Below are 16248 nucleotides of genomic sequence, written 5' to 3'. Positions count from 1 at the left end.
CTAAGTCTTATGAAGTCAACATGACCAGGCCTGTAAAAGAAAAGGCAGAAGACCATCAGGACAGAAGAATGAGCCACATATTCTGCACAAAATGCATTGCTCCGCTAGCGCGAGCCACCTGAAAATTACAGCCCTCAGTGTTTGTGGACAGGGCAAAGCTCACAAAGAGCAGCCAGAAACAGAGATGAAGTCCTCTCAGCTTTATGCTTGTGTAGAACAGGAAAAATTTTGGTCCAGACTGATGCTATTTCATAGCCCTAGTTCAGTGCCTTACAAGTTACAGCCTCAACCCTACCCTATGATCAGATACTTACCCCTGAGTTTGCTCTTCAGTGCCCACAAGAAGAGTTTTACTTGTGGCATACTCCAATTTAATGTGAATATTTTCTTTTTGAATAAAATAATTCCTAAGGGGTTTGCCTTAATTCTAACCACTACCTGCAATCCGTTAGTCACAACACTATGCTCTCTCTTTCTTGCATCTGGACCTTTGGTGGACTTTTTGCATCTAGTGATGCTAGTCTCTCAAAATGAAGTTTGACTGAAAAGGAGTGCGAATATGTAAGGGAAAGAGTTCTATTGCTTGCTTTCATTATGTCACTGTAACAAACTAATATTTCAGTTTACCATTCTTACTGTAGAGCTATTTCTTGACAATCTTACCCTTGTCTGCAGTACAAGTGATCGAAATGTCTAACACTATCATCTCTCTTAGAACCCTGACTAATACCATCTAAATTAAACCTATTTTCTATGACCACTCTTTGCCTTCATTTTCTAAATTATTGCCTAATCAAAAACTATTTTGGCAACCGAATACTGCTAAAAGCAAAGTCCAAATTACTTATAGCTAGGTGACTTCATGCTTAAAGGATTTTAGAAAGCTGTTTTGGCCCAGTTTTCCTCACCAAATGCCTTGCAGGTTTTAGAAACGTCAGTAGTGTTGCTGAAATGTACTGAGACTAATCTTGGGCAGTTATGATTAATAGAGAGAGACAGTCTTCCCTACAGCTTTGGTTCTGACCTAGATGTCTATCAAATCTCAGGTGCGGTACAGTACAAGTGTGGGAAAAATTATTTGCTATATTTTTTGCTCAGATTGCTGTCAAATTTTTTAGTTTTGATGTGCTAGTATATATTTCTAGGAAAATGTCAGGTTGAACAAAAAGTGAACTCTAGATGCTCTACCTTGAGTTGATTGTTTCTGAGATAACTCTGAAACAGTTACTCATCATAACATCAACCTTGATCAAACAGAGTTACCATTAATAAAGCTTTTGTCATGTTGTTTGATAGGGTATTTTTCTCAAAATTTATATTAGTCAATGCACAGTTATAATTTCTGAAATATTTACTTCAAGTCTCATTTCACATGGCTGCCGAGTTGTGTTCCGGAACAGACAATTAACTAAGTTTCTGTTAGTAATTTGTAAGTGTTCCCTACAGCTCAAGCAATAATGGATACTAAACAAATGACAAAACAATGGAAAACCTACTGTAAGATGTCAGTCTTCAAGTCCAATTTACAGAGAAAAGTATTTCAGCTTGTCTTTGCCATTCTACAAGTGCTGGGCTGCTACATGCCAGCAACGTAGCACACCATGTAATGTACCAGCAATTCTCAACTTACAGCACCTTCAGATCAACTTACAGTGCCTTCAGAGGTAAAGCCGAGTTTCACCTTCTCCCATGCTAGAAAAGAAATCAGAATTTGTGGACCTGGTCTCACTCCTGCATGCCCTGGCCTGATATGCCTGACTCCACTCCCTTCCTCTTCCAGCCAAAGGCAATGTGCCCCTTGGGTCCTGCTCAAAGGTAGCAGGGTAAGGGAAACTGGTGACCGATAACTCATGGCAGCAGCAGCTGGACCATCTTCAACACACCTCTGATGACTGACAGATTAGGAGGAGTACCTCCTCCCTCTTGTCAGATAAGCTTCTCCTGCCAATATTGTCCAAAAGTCCTGTCAAGATCCCTCAACTCTAACTTCCAGCACTCCCAGAATCAGATATGTCACAATTTTAAGCCCCTGAAAGCATAGGAAACCAGGAACTGTCCTATTTTCACTGGAAATGCAAGAATCTCCTCTGCAAAGCACCTTCCCCTTCAGCTAGCGTGCCTGGTTTGCTAGAAAGATAAATGAGTTTTTCCTGGTAGACAGCCAGACTACTGACTCAGCAAGTCTGGAAACTTCCCAGGAAATGATTGCTTAACCAGATTACACCATGGAAACTAACAGCCTCACAGCTCCAAATACTAAACAGTCCTTTAGAACAATCATCCCAGCAAGGTAATCTATACTTTAACAGCTCAAGAGTATGATTTTCCAAGTGACAACAAACACCAACAAACATGTGCAGATACTCAACTGTCCAACCAAACCAGTGACACTGATCACAACCAGATACTTAAATTATGCTTTAACTGTGAGAATATCTAATAGTTTGATGACTCTAATTTTGAAACAAACAAACAAACAAACAAAAAAAGGTTTGGTTTTTTTAAATCCAAGAAGGCAGATGTGCCAATCTTTCCCCAACATGGGGCATTCCTCATGACTTTTATTTAACTGATGCCTTGTTTCTCCTTCTTGTTCAATTTCTTTGAATTTTTGGAATGCATTGAAGCCCCTCATGTAAGTTCTGGTGAGCTTTGTTGAAATCTATTAGAAGACACAACAATTTGTCTACACTAGCCAGAAGCATAAAATCATTGTACAGTCATTGCAGGAAGAACACAGTCCCCCAAAGGTAAAAATAGCTCAGCAGACCTTTCCTATTTTTTCTAACTTGTCCAAATACACTGCAAAATGCAATTACAAAACTGAAATAAAGGCTGATTCCCACCAATGGATTCAGCTGTTCTTATTACCTGGATGAGTTTGACTGTCTTGTGGCATTCACATCTATTATTCCCAGGCATAGAAATCAAAGAAACTGTAGGGAGATGATGAAGGGACTAAAGGGAAGCAATAAAAACTGACTGCTTGGACACAGAGATGGCCTCTTGGGAAGAAAGACAACAACCAGCTCTGAAATACAGCTGCATGGGCTAGTCTAAAACATAAAAAAGACTGCTGTTTGCCTTATTTCTTTTAAAAGGTTTTGACAGCCCCACTAAAAATGTCCCAGGGATTCTGACAAAACTTGACCAAAAAGCTTCATGTTCTTTAAGAGTCAGAAAGCAACTTCTTCCATTTTGGTAGTCATGCTTACGGAAACACGCTCAAGCCAGTAACCTTCACTCAGAAGAGAGCAGGCTACACAACCTGTACTCTCCTAAATATATATTTTTTTCAAAATTTACACGAAGAAGTGCTAACCTTTTGCAGGCTCAGTATCTAAGAAGTGTTGCAACATTATTCCTGTACTTTACACTGAGATATTCAATCAGAAATAATGAAAGTATTCCTACAATTTTGAAATGTTTGCCTTAACAAAAGAATAAACTATTATGATCTAGGGTTTTTTATTTACTTGGACAACAGAAAAAAGTGATGTGTATTTTAAAGAACCAAACAGCAGTAACTGTTTGCATGAAGTTTCATTTTTAGTGTTGAAGCAGACTTGTTGAAACATGCCATTTCCTTCCTGTGAGGATAAAGCCATAATATGTTCATACACAATTTCTTCACAGGAAGCTACTGTCAAGTGAGGTGCTAGATATCTATGTAACCACAGGAACTCTGTTTTTAATGCAATGCAAATGTTGACTTTCTTTTACAAATTAAACTATGTGACTGTAATTAAGTGAATTCAAAGAAACAAATCTTCAGTTAAATATACTGAAATACCACACTTAGACTGCAATCAACTGTGTTGTCTTTCAAGGCTTCTTGCACTCCTCTCTTTAAGTCAAGTGTATGATTTAATCCTACAAGCACCACAGTTAGATAACTATGGTCTGAGAAACATTTCACTTTCACATGTGTAAACACATCAAAGAACTGACTTCAGTACAAGCTGTTAATATTAAACTATCCACAGATGGAAATTATGTATGCTGTTCTTCTACTCAGACATCAATAGCAGCAGACAGTGGTTTGAATGCTCTGTCTGTAACCTGCCTTATTTTGAAAAGTAGCAAGAGAAGATTACTGGGTTTCAGCAGGAATTGCGAGACTATGCTGACTCCTCAGAACCAGGGAATTCCCAAAACAAAAGCCCTTTCTTTTTGGACTTGCTAGTACCAGCAGCCATAGTAGGATTTAAATACCACAAAGCTTTTTTTCCAGTATCTTCCAGACACAAGTTCCTTCAAAAATATTACATTTAGTTTGATCTTGTATCATGCACTTCATAATTTTAAGTATATTAATTAGTAAGTTATTTTCATGGAAGTATCCTGCAGTATTAGAATGCCCACATCAGAAGCCAGACCTGGCAGCTTTGTTATGCCTGCTGAATAAAGGCGGGGGGGGGGGGGGGAAGCACACATGATGATATAATTTGGCTATGATACCTTTGTAAGTCAATACAAAACCCTTCAGATAGCTTTGCACAATTCTGATTCATCCCATCATATATGAATCTTGCCATTTTAATTTTTTTTCCCCAGTGTCTATATAAATGTGTCCCATCTGACACTGTCTACACACCATCCTTACCAAATCAGGGATAACCAGCAGGTCTTTAGGCTTGACCATAGACACTGGTTTGGAAAGTTTTGGAACTGGACAGAGGAGGTCTAGACAAACCTACGTGGTGAGGCTTGAAGTAAGCTTGGGGGCAGTACTGTGTTACCAATACAGAAAAACAAGATTACATATTAGAAGAGAGGGAAAGCGCCGCTGAATACACCTGGGCCATGTAAGAGGAGATAAAAGGTTGCGTTGATTGCCATTATTCCTCAAAATGCAAATAACATTTTGGGATCTTGTACCAATTCACAACACCCCAAAGGATCATGAATGATATCGGAGATACTGCAGGGAAGTAAAATGCGTGCTGCAGCATTCGGCAATTTTCAATGTGCGCAAACCCTTTTGCGACTACTTAGAAACTACAAGAACTTAGCTCCTAATTTTCCTTAGAGGTACCATACACTCCTAAAGAATTCCTACTGTTACAGTCACAGAGTTTCTACGAATCCCCAGTTTAAGCCATGGTGACTTTAGATGTAGGGTCATAAGCAGGCAACAAATAGGTGATTTAAGAACAAGTGGCAATTACCTGATGACAAAACCAACCTGAACCTCTCTCCTCTTCCAAGTTGAGGAGTGAAATACTCATTAAACCTCTGGGATCACTAACAACTGCACTCAAAAACATCAGCAGACACAGCACATATGAAATTTCAGAACATGTCTATCTTAAGCTGTTTAGCATTTTCCGTTCTACCTACCTTTCTAGATACTTAGAAAATATTAGGTGCACAACTGAGGCAATATTTAATTGTTTCCTAAATATACATGTGTAACTTGAAATTATAGGCTTAATCATCTTCTATACCTTATCTAGCTGTAATGAACCTCTGAAACTATCATATTGGGGCAAACTATCATATTAGGTCAGAAAAGCCCTAATGTAGTTTGCATTAGTTACACTTCTACAGCATTTAGTGCATGGCAGATAGTACTAGGACTACTATTATTTTATGGCACAGCAGTGTGCAAAGTGAGCCAGTCCAAATTTACCTTCTGTATCCTAAAATGATTTAATTTGGGGTTCAGCTGAACTTTGAATACCACGGACATGCAACACTTAAAGAAAAGAGAACTACATTTGAAATACTTTTTGATTTTGACCCTTAGTATGTTTTACTATTTTAAATTACTGTAAAAAGGCAAGAAAACTAAAAAAAAAAATACATTAAAAATTGTGCAATTAACTTAAATTCCTATTTATATATTCAACTTTCAACGTCAGATTCACTGAGTTTCAATTCTTAGTTCTGTTTAGTGCATGACCCTATATTCACCTGGTGGATCTGGCACTAGATCAATGTGAACATTAATTAGGATTGGATAAATTACTCAAAGCCTCTATTTTACCTTCTATTATTTTTAAATAAACTCTAGCTTTTGGAGCAAATTCCAGGAGCACTACCCAAAAGAGCATAGGGGGTTTTATTAAACATATGAGCACACTGAAAGCAAGTTCCCACTAAGACAAAGAGGAATGCGCAGTGTGTATCACTGGAGCATGGCAAGATAACTTGAGGGTGACAAGAGTAAAACATAACAGAACGGTATTAATTTACAGTCAACTCAAGTGTCTTCAAAAGAAAATATTAATTCTGCCTCTGAGGATCTTCAGTCTAATGAACTCTACTTCAGCCATTAGAAAAGGACTTGTAATTAGAAGTGGTTTAAGGCACCAAAATGCTCTCAGCTGCAACACCCGAGCTCTTCTTTAATCCCTCCCTCAAGGGCCCTTTTTTTCCCAGTTCAGTGAGCTGGGGAGGCATACAAGACTCTACAGGGACTGGAACTAGGAAAAGGAGATGCATCTTCTGTAGGAGTGTGGAAAACAAAGGCTTCTTAGAGTGGGTATTTCTGAGTCACTGGAAACAAGAACTCCTTATTTCAGTGGGCTAAGACAAAAGGGCATCTGTATTAAGTGTTGGGTGTGAGGAAAGAAAGAGAAAATGCCACCTACGACTCAAGACAATTCCCTCCCAGAGAGCCTACTGTCCTAGTTCTGCAGAATCACTCTTCTATATATAGCTAAAAAGCCTCAAGCCAGCTCTGCTTATAACAAATCTACAGAGGCAAGCAACACCTGGTGCTTTATATTCTGTCAGTGATACATAGTCTTTTTAACTAAAACTATTTATATTTTAAATTTTAAGTTATTTAGCAAAAAATAACTGTAATTCCTGATTCTTCATCAAAAAGCAAAGATAATATGTAACATATCACTTACCCCCCATGAGACACATCATTCCTATTTTAAAAGCAAAGCTCAGCTAGACTTTTTCTGAAAAATCACTTCCAATGTGTCTGTAAAATGACCTGACTATATCAGCATTCATTGCTTCTAGAAAACAAATAAAACTTACCAAAATAATGGAAACATATTAAAAAATATAAATAAAATTCTATTGTGTCATATGACTATTTTGAAGCAAAACCATTGATAGCTACCACATTTTCTTTTCACAAGAGAAATACAGTTTTGTTTTTCCTCCAAATACCTTCCTTTTTTCATTACTACCTTTAATTACTGCTACTTTAGGATAATCCACCATCATCCAGATTGATGGATTTATCATTTTTCAGACAGCACCATACTTAGAATAAAATTATATTAGATATTACAAAAACTGTGCTTTATATACACCTGTTTGTATTGCTTTATGGATACTCTGTGCAGCTGGAATTCTGCGGCACATAGTAGGAATGTATGTGTTTCAGGAAGAAATACAAACCTCATCCCTGGAAGTGTTCAGTGGGCTTTGAGCAACTGGTCTAGTGGAAGATGACCCTGACCATGGCAGGGAGTTGGAACCAGATGATCTTTAAGGTCCCTTCCAACCTAAACCATTCTACGATTATAGGAAAGAAAGTTATTTCTTTCAAAGAGAGAAGATGTTTGGCGACAGAAATCTTCATTTTAGCATAATGAAATATTCCTCAGACTATGTAATATTTCTAAAATGTAGTATTTCTAACATTTGCAAAGCCTGCTCTTCTCTGGCTGCATCCCAAATATATGCTGCAAGGGTAGGTTGCCAATATTTCTTAGTTTCAAAAGCTTTGAAACTTTAAACGAGAACCAAACTTCTTTGGAAAATCCATACTGAAAGTCAAAGAGAACGTTTGACATGAATCACCCACTTGAAAAGCAGTATCGTTTTCTCATTTAGACCTGAATTTTTTTCACATAGAGCTGTAACTTATTTGTACACTGTTCATGGCTATTTCCACAGAAATACAGAATCCTAGACTATTTGGGTTATTTTTAATTCAACCATAGTCTGAAAGAAAGATGTACCACAACGGTAGTATGGGATCAGAAGTTTATTGCTGGTGTGCACTTGAATGTGAGGTTTGTTCAGCTTAAAAAGAAAATGTTTATTTTCTACATTACTCCAGCAAATTCCCAAGTCCTGAAAGTCAAGGTAAAATCTTTTTCCCATGCATTACTACCACATAAAATAGGCCTTCAGTCTAACCAATGACCTCTATCATGCCTAAGAAAGGAAAAAGTCACTCTTGTATTAAAATATTTTTATGTTCCCTAATTTTACTGTTTAGTCTAAGAATTATGACCCTCACTTTGGAATCTGGACTTTACTAGTCTGATTTAATTCCTGTATGCCGTCAAATTCATACTGATAATCATAAAAGAGGATGTTGCTGATAGCATGGTACAGAATAAATTCAGTACATACCTCATAGCCAGGGCTGACAGGAGACTGACAGGAAGTTGGAAAGAAGAAAAAACAGAACAAAGAATTAAGGGGGAGAAAAAGACAGAAAATAATGTTATTTTAGAAGCAAGCATGAATGTGGGATCATATTATACTCTCATTCTTTGTTATAGAATACATGCAGAAGAACTGCACTTGAGCTGAGACATAAAAATCTGGGTTGCATTGTATCCTCCTAGTTCTACTTTGTTTTTTACCATTTCTTTTGATGAGTTTTATACTACTAAGTTAAGAATCAAGAAAAGATTTTATTCTTTGGAGGTAGACGTTTAAACCTTTAATCAAATATAGTCCCCATTCAATTTTCAGTTCAAATGAAATGCTTTATTGGCTGATGAAAACATTTATACCTGAACTGACACTGTTTCTGTGCGTGGTGGTTCCCTATGCAAGGATAATTAAAGTATAGGTACATTTTGCACGATTCCATATTATCCTGTGTCAAAGATTTTTAAATGACAAAATCTCAGAGGATAGGGCATAACTTATTCACTTTATAAGTGTCATTTTCCTGGAAGCAGACTTACATGCTGTGTCTCCTATTAGGTGCACACGACATCAACAAAAAAAAAAAGAAACACCTCAGTTTAATAATTACATCTATCAAAGATCTCCAGGAATTATTCTCTCTCAACTGCTCTGACTCTACAATGGTAATTAGGGGTAAAAATACATTTATTTTAGTCCTATTTAAAGAACTGATAGATATAACAGAGATTATATTTTGTTAGCAGTGATTCAAGTAACACATCAATATTAGTAATGAATGATACACTTCTATGAACAAGGGTGATGTTTTTCAGTATATTCACACAGACTGTAGAAAAATGAAAGACATTCATTCCAAAGTGCATGGTTTGATTGGCATCACCATATAAACTGTCATAAAACTTATCTCACAAGTACTGTGGAAGAATTGAGTCCAAAGGACAGATCTGGTACACGAGAACTGACAAAGCTTATGCCATTTAAAAAAAGCAGGGTGGGGGGCGGGAATGGAAATACATTCAATGGAAAAAAAACTAAACAGAACAAAAGACATATAGAAGCCATATGCGAGAGCATTTCTGAAAATCTAGTAAACAATACCATGACTTCATGAAATCAAAGTGAGATAAAAAAAACTACTTGATTTCTCTAGGCTAATGCCCAACCCTTTACCTATTGTAAATATATTTTCTTTGTGCACGCACATGTGATGTTCTGACTCATCAGCACGGGGACACCAATGTTTACAAGTTCTTAGAGAAGTATAGCCTGCAGTATAGATGACACTTACTGCATTTCTCCACTGTTAAGTTTTAATGCTTTCAACCATTTTGAAATATATAGCTTTGCAAAACAGGTATTTCGTATAAGAATGTATCAGCAAACAACACAGTCATACAATTTAAAATGTTTTCAAATTGAAATTTTTTTGCTACATTTTAACTGTACAGTGCAGTGAATATTTATAGAGGATATACCAGGATGCTCACACAATTTTTTTAACCAAAATTTCAGAAAAAAAGAGATCAGAATTAGGGCCAGCCTTCCTCATAATTTTCTGTCTTGGCCCAAGTAATTTCTGAAACAACCTGCTGAGAATTATGATTAATCCGTAAACATTTGTTGCTGTAGCTTGCAGAACTTAAGCACCTTACTCATTTATGCAGCTTTTCAATTAAAAATACAGATTCATAATGTTAACCTTAATTTCCAAGTAGCTTTAGACTAATGATAATCAGTAGCATAAGTACATAATTACGGTTCGTAGATAGTACTGCATCTAACACCAGGTCTACATAATTTGCAATAGTGTCCTTTTAGTATGTCAAGTTTAATAACTTTAATATTCTAATTGAGAGGAAAACACGATAATTGTTGTGTGTACTTATAAATTCTTTCCTCTCTTTTAAACCTTAAGGTTTTCAAAACTTTCACTTAGGAGTGGAGTCATTTACACACTGTGTAAAATCTTAACTATTCAAGCATATTATGACCATGAGTGCTTAAAAGAACAAACATGCCAAAAATAAAAAGTAGGTATCATTTTGATTTACTTCAATCAACATTTTGTTCTCAGAGGAGTTGCTTTCATTTTGGAAAACTAATATATTAATGAATACACAAGTACACCATATAGTTATGTGCTTTTGTGTATACTGTACATATATATATACACACAGCTACACATATACAGACATACACATACATGCACCACAAAAAGCCATTTAAGGATCTAATGGAGATTTCTCCTACTTTCTTCTGAACACTTAGAAATATGCTAAATATGCAGGCTCCAACTAATTGATGACAGCCTTGACTGTGACAGATACTCAGTTTAATGCTGCGGTGTCTGGGTCACAGTGTTCTAATGAGGGAAATCTTTCCTATTTAATAAGACAAGGGATATAATGGTCTGATACAGAAGAAATTCAACATCTAGTTCCAGAATAGATCCTCCAAGATCCAACTACTTATATTAGCATGGGTGGCAGTTTTAGATCTTAAAAATAACCTCATTCTTGACAAAGGAGGAGACTCCCAGGAGTATCAGAAGTGACACATACCTTAAACCCACATACCTTAAGATGGTGACCTCCCTTTCACGTCAAGATGCCTTCTCTTACTTTATAATTTACATACCACCCTCCTCTGTAGTCTGTAACAGGCAAAACCAGATTCTATAGCACTAAGAGACAGTTTCCCAGCTCCTCCCATGGCCGCTACAGGTAGGGAATCCCATACCAGAAGGGCTTCATCCATCACGCTGGGTGAGGGCTCTGCAGAAACTGTACGAATGGTACTCAGTCCTGTTAGGGACACATTTGACAGGCGTCTTTTCCTTACACCACTGCAGTTGTTAGGAATTTTAAATGCACATCTCTTATGGTAGTTTAGACCACATCCTGAAAAGAGAAATTTAAAACCATCTGATTGTGGTTTATTACTCAAAAAAGCAAATAATTTTTAATTTTTTCAAAAACAACACAAATTCAAAAACACTAGCCTTATTTTTGATTAAACTTTTTCCCTCTACTCTGCTCTTCTATCCTACCAAATTTTTAGAGAGACAGTGTTATCACTTCCAAATAGATATAGATATAGATATACATAACCAGTGTTTTTTCTCTGATTTTTCAAAACCTATGGTCTCAAAGTGCAGGGAATTTCTACGACCAGCACTTGTGAGGCAAGGAATGGCATATTCTGCTGCATTCAGTTTACCAGAAGTCAAATAGGTGTGCCAAAATGAGAAAACTTAGCTATTACAACTTCATATGGATTGACAGTAACTTCAGTTAAATAATCTGAATTACTGCGGTACAAAAATGATACAGGCTCATTAAGAATCATAAGGCAAGGGTAAGCCTTTTCTTAAAAGTACATATTGACCAAATTTTTTACACTCAAGGTTACAGAGCCATATCTAAGAGGCCTCAGAGCAGTCAAAAAGATAAGTGCTTTCATCAGTTAATTACTTTGATAGTTCTTACTGTCTCCAACCAATTTAAAAGCAGCATTAGACACAATACACAGAATTGGAATGGAAAAGCCTCTTCTTTAGACTGAAAAATTGCATCTCACTGCAGCTTACCTTCACATTTGAGTCCCTGACGCACCAGCCCCCACAGCATCTCTCCACAATGGTCACAAAAGGCTGGAGCTCGATATGAATGAACAAATAGAGCATGGGGCCGGATTTGAAAGTCTTCAAATGTAGCAGAAGCTGTAACAGTAAGATCACAGAATTAGTAACATAACTAATAATCTCCACTTATGTGGTACTTCATCACAGAACAAAGCAGAACTCCTTCTGGCCACTATGATGCTGAACCTTGAATTTGGAATTGTTCACTGTACAGTATTTTGAAGATAAAAAGAGTGACAATATACCTTCATACTACAGTGACCACTGGAAAAAGCATAAAGCTGCATTTACAAACCTGAAGCAATGACGTCTCTGACAATATTCTTCCAATCAAACACAGGAGTATAAATAATAGCGTATCAACATTTGCCAAAATTGTCAGAGTTCAATCAAACGTCAGAAATTTTTCAAAATACTCTTTTACAGGCTTGACTCACTACACCTGAAGTTATACGTACATAAATTAAACTGAACACATCCAGTAAAGAAATACTGCGAGGTTTTTTTGACAAGTAAATGAAAGTGTATCTAAAACTTCTCCTGATCATTTGGTGTAATTAATTCAGCAGCCTATATTGGTATCGGTGAACTGATCACTCAAATTAAAAACATATATTAGAGCTTAAAAACAAAAATGTAATGATATACCCAAATTTTCAATAAAGAAAAAAACTTTGAAGAGCAGCCTGGAAGATGGTTGTGCATTTCTTGAAGTACCAAATCCTTACAAAGTGACATGAGCCTGCAACTAGTGTAACAGCTGCAAAAGTTAGAGGGGCTAGTCAAAGGCACTAGTGCAAACCATAAAAATAACCAACTAAGATGTTTATAGAACTATTTATAATACAGAGACAACCAGTACCACACTTAAAATCAGACTCAAACGAAATATTTCCATTTTCTTATTAAATATCTTGAACATGTATCAGATAGTCTAAAGAAATATCTGTCAAATGTTGTTAAACATTAATCACATACGCAAACATTTGATCTCATTCAGACTGCCATTTAAACAAGTTATTTGTGTGCTTACTCTTCACAGATATCAGGATGAATGCAATAGGTATTGCAGCCACTTAATAGAAATACTTTGTCTTTCAACAGAAATACATTCCTGATTTGCAACTGACAGAAAGAAAGAAAGCAAAAAAAAAAAACCAAAACCAAAACACACCCCCTCCCCACAACCCTGTTTTTTAATGGTTCAATTCAAAGGAATTCTTAAAAGATCCAAATACCCTGGCTTGTTCCTTGTCTGCTAATGAAAAGAGAACCAAAAATCTGCACACCGATCAAGAAAACATTTTTAACTAACTAGAGGAAGGTACCAATAAAGACCTATGCCCAGGCCTCAGTTGCTTCTCTGTAAAAAACTGCTACTCTTTCCCAAAATCATCCACAGAAAAATATGTTTCTAGCCTCAACCAGTCTTGAGATCTAATAACAAAAGTATTTAGAATACTATCACAAAAGTAGGATCCAATGATCCCAATAATATCAAACTTCACTTTTTAAAAAAATTTTTACTAGACCAACCCAAACCATTTAACAGCTTGTTTATTTCAGGATTTCCCTTTCTTCTCCCAGGAATATTTCATAAAAAGCCACACTGAAAAAGCTTACTTAATTCATAACACTAGGACTTCATAGAATAGTCCAATGCAGACACATCCTGGAACTAAATTAAATAGTTTTGTATTTATCTAAAAATGTTAAGTCAGGCATATTTTCCACTCAAGGGCTTTCAAATACTTGCTCAAATATATTATTTTTCTATTTTTTTCCATACTACAGTGGTCAAATTCACTGTTAAGATGTTCACCTGTAATGACAATGCTCTCCTTGGTCTACTAAAAACACAACTCATCACAGAATGGGTGGGAATTGGAAGACACCACAGTGGGTCATCTGGTCCAACTTCCCTGCTCAAGCAGAGTCATCCTAGAGCACATGGCAGAGGATTGCTCCAGATGTTTGTTGAAAATCTCTGGTGAGGGAGACTCCACAGCCTCTCTGGGCAACCTGTTCCAGTGCTTGGTCACCTGCACAGTAAAGAAGTTCTTCCTCATATTCAGGTGGAACTTTCTGTGCATCAGTTTTTGCCCATCACTTCTTGTCCTATTGCTTGGCATCACTGAAAAGACTCCATCTTCTTGACACCGTCCCTTCAGAACACATTTTTACATGTTGAACAGATTTCTTGTGATTTTACTTCAGGACTTCGAGTTAACTATCTTTTTGTGCATATTGCCACATGTTTTTCTGCAATTCCAACCACATGAAAGAGTATGTTGGAAGGGTCAAGCACTCAAAGCTTTAAAATATATTTTGATCTTATTAAAATACAAATATATATTTATATACTTCACTTGTACAAAGAGAACCAAATACAGGCATATAAACTTTCCTACTTCATTTCATATTGAAGATAGGAATTTGGACAACACCCTCTCAGTAGACCACTGGTCTGTGAAGTTCAAGAAGGATTTATTTTTCTGGGCCTCTATTATTACCAGCACGCAGCCACAGGAGGAAAAGTTGTCACAGTCAGGCAGCAGACACCTGTATGGTCCTACCACCTATGGGTACCAACTGTATTGCAATAGGTCAGCAGCTGGATGAGATCAAATTATAGATGTAAATCGTACTGGCCCTTAATAATTCACTTCCTCTTCTCTTGCCTGGTCTATGAAATCATGATATATATGTGAAGACATGGTCTTCAGCATTTTGGAAACTCCAGCCACAACACACTATGACATGCTACAACATATCTCCTCAGCAACTCAGACAGCTATAAACACAGCACTAAGCCATCCCATCTTTCTACTGGTCTCCTTCAGACTTTCCATCTGGAGTTTAGCGCCTCATCTCTGCTGTTCCAGACTTTTGTTCATGGATTTTGCATACTTACCTACAACTTTATGAGGAATACTGTGATTAACATTTCTGATTCTTTGCAAAATGAAATGATCATGGAAAAGATACATATGTATATAGGAGCCTTTTCAAGAATAAGTGCCAAAACTGGAACACTATGCCCTACCAGCTTCCAACAGAACTGCAATGTACACTTCTTTGCTATTGTGTCTCTAGCTTAAATTTGCACGTGCAAATACAAAATCAAGAAGCTTATGAAAACAAGATACTCAGTATGCATTGCTCTCCTAGGAGAAGACAAGGAAGACTATAACTACTATAACAAACTCAAGACACAATAGCCATGAATTTTGGTAACATATATGTGAAGTTTAGAGATGCAAACTTTTTGTTTACAGACTTTCCTGAGGTTGTTTCTAGAAGCATACAAGTAATAATCCAACCACTATTAAAACAAGGGATATGTACAATAAAAACAGTCTGAATCTCAATCTAGCAAAGGATTTATGTAACTAAGTTCATGACAGTTGCTTTGCATAACCTAACATTATGCATGTATTTAAGTTCTATTTTGCATTAATGATGCTTACTAAATTGGAAGACTGGAGAGGAGTTTTACATTGATTTACTGGGTAGTTTTACAAATAGTATGAACAGTACACCAAAACGACAAATAGCCTAAAAAAAATTCAGTAACTCAGTTAACTTTAGTTAGTTAAATAATTTAGATAATGGATTGAAAATATATTACCTTAAAAGAGCTTAAAAAAACTGGGGATTTTGCAATGTATATATTATTTTCTCTGTAGAAGCAAACCTGAAATCAAAATCTCCCATGAGTAGTTTTGCCTTAGGAAGTGATTTATACATTAGGTCCTCCTTTTAAACTTCTTCCTACCATCTAGTCAGTCAACTTTTTAAAATTACATATCTAGGAAGCCTTTCATACAGCCACTAACACTCAAAGCTTTAACTTTCAGAATATTCCTGTTATTCACTGAAAAAAAACCAAACCAAAGCCTTGCTGATGAAGAGAAAGATATGTATATTTTTTCCAAATTAAATTGAGGCCTTTCTTGGTAATAAAAAGCTTCTGTAATCAGACTACCCTTTTGCTTTGACAGAGCACTGATGGGGTGAAGACAATTTTGTTGCTGTATGTTAAACTGTGCTGTAAAAAAGGGGGTGGCCTCCAAATATGGCTATAAGCACATCCTAAAAAACTTAATTACTCTGCAGAAAAGTTTGAAATATTATGTTCTTAATATAACACCGTTACACTGTTAACTCTCAGACTACCTTGTCATCATCTATTTAAGCTTTCCCAGTATCACCAAAACACAGACACTGAAACTTCA

At 36.4% G+C, this 16248-nt stretch overlaps 1 protein-coding gene across 2 annotated transcripts in view; it reads right to left on the bottom strand.

Moving 5' to 3' along the window:
* Nucleotides 1-16248, bottom strand: part of PRKD1 (protein kinase D1) — a 119980-nt gene that overhangs the window by 29850 nt on the left and 73882 nt on the right. The window contains exons 3-5 of one of the 2 annotated variants that reach the window (XM_039552480.1): nt 11957-12088; nt 11107-11267; nt 8338-8361 (exon numbers count right to left, since the gene is read on the bottom strand). In XM_039552480.1, the coding sequence (XP_039408414.1) occupies nt 8338-8361; nt 11107-11267; nt 11957-12088 (317 nt within the window). The remainder of the gene's footprint in view (nt 1-8337; nt 8362-11106; nt 11268-11956; nt 12089-16248) is intronic. The other variant, XM_039552481.1, reaches the window with a different exon arrangement.

The sequence above is a fragment of the Corvus cornix genome, chromosome 5 (genome assembly GCF_000738735.6).
Source record: "Corvus cornix cornix isolate S_Up_H32 chromosome 5, ASM73873v5, whole genome shotgun sequence".
Taxonomy (NCBI): domain Eukaryota; kingdom Metazoa; phylum Chordata; class Aves; order Passeriformes; family Corvidae; genus Corvus; species Corvus cornix.
Note: the sequence above shows the minus strand (reverse complement) of the source record. Positions and strands in the feature narration are given on the sequence as shown.